Source organism: Rhinoderma darwinii, chromosome 6 (genome assembly GCF_050947455.1).
Source record: "Rhinoderma darwinii isolate aRhiDar2 chromosome 6, aRhiDar2.hap1, whole genome shotgun sequence".
Lineage (NCBI taxonomy): Eukaryota > Metazoa > Chordata > Amphibia > Anura > Rhinodermatidae > Rhinoderma > Rhinoderma darwinii.
The window spans coordinates 95,231,690-95,239,540 of record NC_134692.1 but is presented as its reverse complement, the minus strand read 5'-3'; the positions used below and the strand labels follow the sequence as shown (position 1 = coordinate 95,239,540).

Sequence of the window (7,851 nt, the reverse complement as noted above, 5' to 3'; positions counted from 1 at the left end):
TGGGACATAAAGATCATCAAAACCACAAAAAAGGCCATACTCACTAGGTAGGTGGGTGGGTGAAAACCCGTTCCCATCAGGACGCAGACGGGTCAAAGAATGCTGCAGAAGGAGTGTGCATTAAGTAGTGATAGCCCCTCCCACTAGTCTTGAGGGGAGTGGCGGACTAAGTGCTCAAAGGTGTGCGATAAATGAGTGTCAGTGTAGTGCTAGGGTGTGAATGGATGGTAAAAAATAAATATGTATGTATGAAAGTGTGTAATAATGTAATAAAAATAAATAAATAAATAAATGTGATAAATAGGGGTCAGTGCTGTGAATAGTACATGGGGTGTCAGTACTATGTGTAATACGTGGAGGGATAATGTGCTGGTCGTCAGGCATGGCGTATCTTGCCGAATAACAGCCTATTTGTAACGCCGCTAGTGTTAGCTAAAGCGGGCTGCTCTGCATTCCAAACCAAACGCCAGCACATCATGCCCTCCCAGCATATAAGACCCGGCTGCGTCCTGAAAAAAAGTGTAGTATACGTAGTAAGAAATATCCATGAAACATGGGGTATTAGTTGTTATTTTGGCCAAAATACGCAAAGCTCGCAACCCAACGTCAAGGGTCCCCAGTGCCTTGCGAGTCCCTAACCAGAACTTTTCGTTCCTAATTTAAAAACACAAACAGAAAAAATGGGACATAAAGATCATCAAAACCACAAAAAAGGCCATACTCACTAGGTAGGTGGGTGGGTGAAAACCCGTTCCCATCAGGACGCAGACGGGTCAAAGAATGCTGCAGAAGGAGTGTGCATTAAGTAGTGATAGCCCCTCCCACTAGTCTTGAGGGGAGTGGCGGACTAAGTGCTCAAAGGTGTGCGATAAATGAGTGTCAGTGTAGTGCTAGGGTGTGAATGGATGGTAAAAAATAAATATGTATGTATGAAAGTGTGTAATAATGTAATAAAAATAAATAAATAAATAAATGTGATAAATAGGGGTCAGTGCTGTGAATAGTACATGGGGTGTCAGTACTATGTGTAATACGTGGAGGGATAATGTGCTGGTCGTCAGGCATGGCGTATCTTGCCGAATAACAGCCTATTTGTAACGCCGCTAGTGTTAGCTAAAGCGGGCTGCTCTGCATTCCAAACCAAACGCCAGCACATCATGCCCTCCCAGCATATAAGACCCGGCTGCGTCCTGAAAAAAAGTGTAGTATACGTAGTAAGAAATATCCATGAAACATGGGGTATTAGTTGTTATTTTGGCCAAAATACGCAAAGCTCGCAACCCAACGTCAAGGGTCCCCAGTGCCTTGCGAGTCCCTAACCAGAACTTTTCGTTCCTAATTTAAAAACACAAACAGAAAAAATGGGACATAAAGATGGGACATAAAAATGGGACATTTTCACCCACCCACCTACCTAGTGAGTATGGCCTTTTTTGTGGTTTTGATGTAATGGTCAGGGCTGCACAAACTCTGGGGCACTTTACATTATTTTTCCTACCCTCTTTCCTTACTTAGATATCGGTGCTGTAATACTTGGCGCACGATATTTAAATAACCCCATAAACTGCCAATGGGGCAGTAATTGGCAAGGGGACGTGTAACATCGCTGTGACACTGTCCAATCAGCTACGGACAATGTCAACAGCATGAGCTGGAGAGAGGAGATCATGTGCGCACGCACGCTCTCACTCTTCAGCTCTCGGCAGGCAAATACAAGACTGTGATCTCAGGTGAGAGATCAGTCTTGTCGTCCTTGTCTGCCGAGAGCTAAAGAGTGAGAGCGTGCGTGCGCGCACAGCTCCGATGCCATGGAACAGAAGAAGAAGAATTCACACTCTTTTTCTCCTCTTGTGTTCCTTAGTGGTGGCGGAGCTGCGCGCACCCGCTCTCTCTCCAGCTCTTGCTGTAACGCTTACCGTAGCTGATTGGACAGTGTCACAGCGATGTTACCCGCCCCCTTGCCAATTACCTCCCCATTGACAGTTCATGGAGTTATTTAAATATCGGGCGCCAAATATTACAGCACTGATATCTAAATAACGAAGGAGGCTAGGAAAAAATGTAAAGTGCCCCAGAGTTTGTGCAGCCCTCCCCATTACATGCTGCACTCGTATGGGGAGGTGAAAGGTTTTCTTTAAAAGAAAGGTGTTCTAATTATTTTTTTTTTATTTGATATGTTTTATTTTATGGGCCTAATTTTTCTAATTATTTTAATATGTTCCCGAAGGTAGCTATTTATTCATATGTTTGTACGTCTGTAGGGGCAGCCAACTTTATTTTTATTTTTCATACTGCTAATTTTTGTTTTGCTGGTTCCGCTGGACCATTTGGACTACGTCGTAGATTCGTTGGACTACTTCGCTGATTTAAGCTTTATTTCTTTTTTTTTTTAATAAAATGGTTAAAGTGGATTGTGTGGAAGAGTTGTCATTTCAATAAAATAAATGTCTTTATGTCTCTGTTTTTTAATACTTCATTACCGCCTTAGTAATGGCTGCTGTCTGATTGAGAGCGTCCATTACTAAGAAGGGGCTTAGTGTTAGCCAGTAATAAGGCTAGCACTAACCCCCTTTATTACCCCGGTACCCACCGCCACCAGGAGTATCGGGAAGAGCTGGGTACGATCCAGCACCCGACCGTCCGAAGAGAAGGGCGGGTACTGGCGTGGCTGCAGGCAGGTAATATCAGGCTCGGAACAACAAAAAACCATGGCCCTTCCCACAATGGTAATGCTTGGCTGCTGCTGCTTTATTGTATCTGGCTGGTTATGAAAAATGGAGGGGATCTCACGTAATTTTTTTTCTATTTATTTTTTTAAAAAGACGTGGGGTTCCCGCTATTTTTCACAACCAGCCAGATACAATAAAGCAGCTGCAGCCTAGCATCAGCTGCAGCCTAGGCCACATTTTTTATCCCTTCCCAGCCTGGTAAAACCAGCCTGTGACCGCCCTGCTGCCTTACCGTCGCTTCAGATGGTCGGGTACTGGATCGTACTCCCCTCGCGGCAGTGAGAACTGGGGTAATAATAGGGGTTAGTGATAGCCTTTTTACTGGCTAACACTAAGCCGCTTCTTAGTAATGGACGCTCTCAATCAGACAGCAGCCATTACTAAGGCCATAATAAAGTATTAAAAAAAACAAACAAGAAAAACTTTTATTGAAATCGAAACTTTTTTTTTTTTAAAAAGTAGATCATCGGAGTAGTCGAATGAATCTACGACGTAGTCCAAACGCTCCAGCAGAACCTACCAAAAAAAAGCAGTATAAAAATTTAAAAAACTTACATTTGCCACAATAGTCACTCGATATAACTATACTGTAATCACTTATATGGTCTGCAGATATCTTGTGTATAACTGGCATCTACCGCTATAAGGTCACTATATGGTGGTAATATTAGTCTATATATAGTGTGATTTATTCACTAACAGTATGGTGGGTTTTTTCTGACACAATGTTGTAGTAATATGTGAGCATGAGGTATTATTCAGTAACAGTATGGGGTATTATTCAGTAACAGTATAAATGTATTATTCAGTAACAGTATGGGGGTATTATTCAGTAACTGTATGGGGGTATTATTCAGTAACTGCATCGGGGTATTATTCAGTAACAGTATGGAGGTATTATTCAGTAACAGTATGGGGGTATTATTCAGTAACAGTATGGAGGTATTATTCAGTAACAGTATGGGGGTATTATTCAGTAACAGTATGGAGGTATTATTCAGTAACAGTATGGGGGTATTATTCAGTAACAGTATGGGGGTATTATTCAGTAACTGTATGGGGATATTATTCAGTAACAGTATGGGGGTATTATTCAGTAACTGTATGGGGATATTATTCAGTAACAGTATGGGGGTATTATTCAGTAACTGTATGGGGATATTATTCAGTAACAGTATGGGGTATTATTCAGTAAAAGTATAAATGTATTATTCAGTAACAGTATGGGGATATTATTCAGTAACAGTATGGGGGTATTATTCAGTAACTGTATGGAGGTATTATTCAGTAACTGTATGGAGGTATTATTCAGTAACAGTATGGGGTATTATTCAGTAACAGTATAAATGTATTATTCAGTAACAGTATGGGGGTATTATTCAGTAACAGTATGGAGGTATTATTCAGTAACAGTATGGGGGTATTATTCAGTAACAGTATGGGGGTATTATTCAGTAACAGTATGGGGGTATTATTCAGTAACAGTATGGGGGTATTATTCAGTAACAGTATGGGGGTATTATTCAGTAACAGTATGGAGGTATTATTCAGTAACAGTATGGGGTATTATTCAGTAACAATATGGGGGTATTATTCAGTAACTGTATGGGGATATTATTAAGTAACAGTATGGGGTATTATTCAGTAACAGTATGGGGGTATTTATATTTATAAAATTTATATATTGCGTGTTTGATGTGTAAAGTTAGGAATGAGAAAACTCCGATAGATTTGGGGGGGGGGGGGGCGTCTTTTTATAGTTCGCCTCAGGCGGCAGACGGGCTAGGTTCACCCCTGTACACAAGAGAACATAAATATAATTTGTAATAACTTGACATAAGAAGACAATGTAATTATATTAACAGGTGACGTAAAAAAATTATCCTTTACATATTAGAGAGTTATATTGAATATAATATAAATGACAAAACAGATATAGGTAATAGACAGATAAATAGACAAACATATAGATACAGGTGTGTAACTACAGGGGGTGCAGAGGTTGCGGTCGCATCTGGGCCATGGAGCCTTATCTATAAATTATTGGGGCCTGGGAGCTTCCAGTTATGCCTCTAGTAAGATAGATTTGTAAAAGATGAAGAGACGATTGATAGATGATAGATAGACTAGTTGGTGGTATCTGGGGAGGGGGCCCCAGTCAAAAGTTTGCTATGGTGCCCGGAGTTTCCTAGCTACGCCCCTGGTCCAAATCTCAACATCATAAAAGAAAACCCAATAAGAGACAGCAATTAGAAATGAATGCACTTTTATTAAAGATTACACCAGATTCCTTTTGATGGACAACAGACACAAGTAAGTAGCCAGACAAAAACTGCTGCAAAACCACAACCGAGCAAAATTATATTACAGCTGAATGACATTCTTTGATTGCCTATGGATTTGATGACAAATTTGTGTTATAGTTTCCTCTGAACTTCCCTACAGGATGGTTTGCTGCAGGTAGTGATGTAGTCTCCTAGTCCATGAGTATTTCTTTATCTGTACTTGGAGGTCAGGACGGTGGAGACCTCAGAAATGAATTTGTCCCAAGCAGCCTGGGTTTCAGCACTGAATTCTTGTGGGAAGTGAATAGCCAAGACGACCTGGATTGTGTGATTCAGCAGCTGCAACAAGGAAGAAACTTCATGTTAATTCTTAAGCTGGATTCACACCAGCTCCCTGCAGTGTGTTCGGTCCGGGTTTTGCGGCCGAAATACAATCCGTCCTTTACGGACCGAATATGCTCGTGTGAATCCAGCCTTTAACACTTACCATATAAACCATAAAGGTATCAATGTATTGTATCAATTATTCAATTCCTCAGAATCAGACATATAATGTATATACTTCAATACATAACCAATAAATGTATATGTTTACATTCTATTGGAGAGTCACTATAAATTTTACAGTGGCATGTATGTACTCATGTGTTATATTTTAAATAAAGTGTTAATCATTACAAATGAAAAAACATGTCTTCTATATAGGAATATTTATGCAGGCAGTGTGTAATACTGTATATGTGAACTTTACTAGTGAATGATGCTACTCTGGTTCCTGTTAGTAACCCAACAGATGGGGAAGTACTACATATAAAATTCAATATTTAAAACATAATATATTTCTTACCTCAAAGTTTCCAGGATCCACTCTCAGGTTATAGGCATGGAGGTCGCTGAGGGTGGATAGGGTGGCATCAAGGTCATCCAGATGATTGGCAGCATTGCCAAGAGCATTCAAGACCTTTCCACCATGGTTCTTGATGTCAGCAGATCCTTGGGACAAGTCAAAGTGAGAAAAGTAGGTTTTGGTCTGAGGAAAGCTCAGAAACAGCCTAAAAGAAAAATAATCAGGGTTACAATTATTAAAAAAAACAATGAGTATTATGTCAGAAAACAAGATTTCCTTCATGACACGAACTATTAAACATCAGGGACATTACTATATTTAATCTAACATATATTTTACAGCTTACTTAAATTGTATAAGCCACTAGTACTACAATTTAGGAGCTGTCGCATAATTTGTTACTAAAAGATAATGTTTTTACTACCATGAAATACTATGAATTATAAAAAATATGCATAGTCACAGAGATCTTCCATGACCATCGCATCTATTGCTGAAACAAAGAAAGAACTTCTAATATCTCAAATAACTTCATTTTTAATGAATAGAGTGATAGTATTAGAAAATATAAACTTTAACTAATGACATTATTACACAAACTCAGGTGACATCATAATCCAACATACATAACAGATGAAAAATGCTGTTTATACTGTGTAATCTCTGATACGATGTATCCCTTGTATCTTAGATTACCTCAGAGATATTAAAGTATTGCAGGCATATTTTGCATAGTTAGCACTATCGCTATAATAAAGTTTGCTTAATAGGCAAATAGAAATCACATTACCTATCCAAAGCCTCACCACCTAGATCGTTGACTTGAGGAGCAATCTTCGGCCATAGGGATAGGATAAGAGCCCTCTCGCTTGCAGACAGAGTCATTGTGATATTGGATAGTTGGTGAGTCTTAGGTAAACTTGGAAACTCAAGTAAAGTCCATGTTGTACAGCAGTCATTGCAGCTTTTTAAAGGATACAGGTACCATTCACACAAATTGAGATTAAATTCTATAGGCTATAACCGAATCCCACCCTCTACAGTTATCTACTCGACAACACATGCAAATTGAGCTGACATAAGATAAAACCTAATCCGAGTATGTTGCATGCTAAAGACATATGTTCTTCTTGCACTTATTGTACTATTCATTGTTCATCAGCAGAAAGCTACAGATACCACTATAATATTATTCTCACAACGTTTTAGAACTATAGCAGGAGAAACAATTGTTTATTACAGCAAATTAAATATCACTAATAAAATGTTTGCATTGACTTAACGTTAAAAATTTGTTTCATACATTTGCAATTTATGGTTTCTTTTCTGAATTCGTTATTATTAAAGGTATTGATGAGACACAATTTTATGATTTTTGTGTATAGAATGTCTATTCTTTGTAGTATTCTGTTCTCATTCATTATTCTGTTTATTACTAAAGAAAGTCTCTCTGCACCCCTTCAGGACTGTTCCGTTTTGGCCTTGAGGACGAAGCCGATTTGTTCAAATCTGACATTTATGTGGTAATAACTTCGCAATGCTTTTACCTATCCAAGTGATTCTGAGATTGTTTTCTTGTGACATATTGTATTTTATGTTAGTGAAAATATTTGGTCGATAAATTCAATATTTATTTGTGAAGAAAAATGAAAAAAATTAGAATTTTTATAAATTGTAATGTATCTGCTTGTAAAACAGATAGTAAGGCTGGGTTCACACGTGGCGGAATTTCACTTAAATTCCGCTGCGGACACTCCGCAGCGTTAATCCGCAGCGGAGCCGTTTGTCCATTGACTTCCACTTTAATTTAGCAGTGTTCGTTTAGACGATGCGTAAAATTCCGCTGCGGAGCATAGGCTGCGGAGCGGAATTTGGTGTCCGCAGCATGCTCTGTCTGTTGCGGAGCAGTGGCGGACTCATGGCGGAATTTCTCCATTGACTTCAATGGAGATTCTAATTTCCGCAATGAAGTCCGCAGCTGTCATGCACA

At 39.1% G+C, this 7,851-nt stretch overlaps 1 protein-coding gene across 1 annotated transcript; it reads right to left on the bottom strand.

The window, feature by feature from the left end:
• Positions 1-5,224: 5,224 nt before the first annotated feature.
• On the bottom strand, positions 5,225-6,746 carry LOC142656384 (hemoglobin subunit alpha-3-like). The gene is made up of 3 exons (XM_075831300.1): positions 6,652-6,746; positions 5,862-6,066; positions 5,225-5,353 (listed from the first exon to the last, which is right to left on the bottom strand). Exons 1-3 carry the CDS (start codon positions 6,744-6,746, stop codon positions 5,225-5,227), a joined length of 429 nt encoding a protein of 142 aa, XP_075687415.1.
• Positions 6,747-7,851: the final 1,105 nt, after the last annotated feature.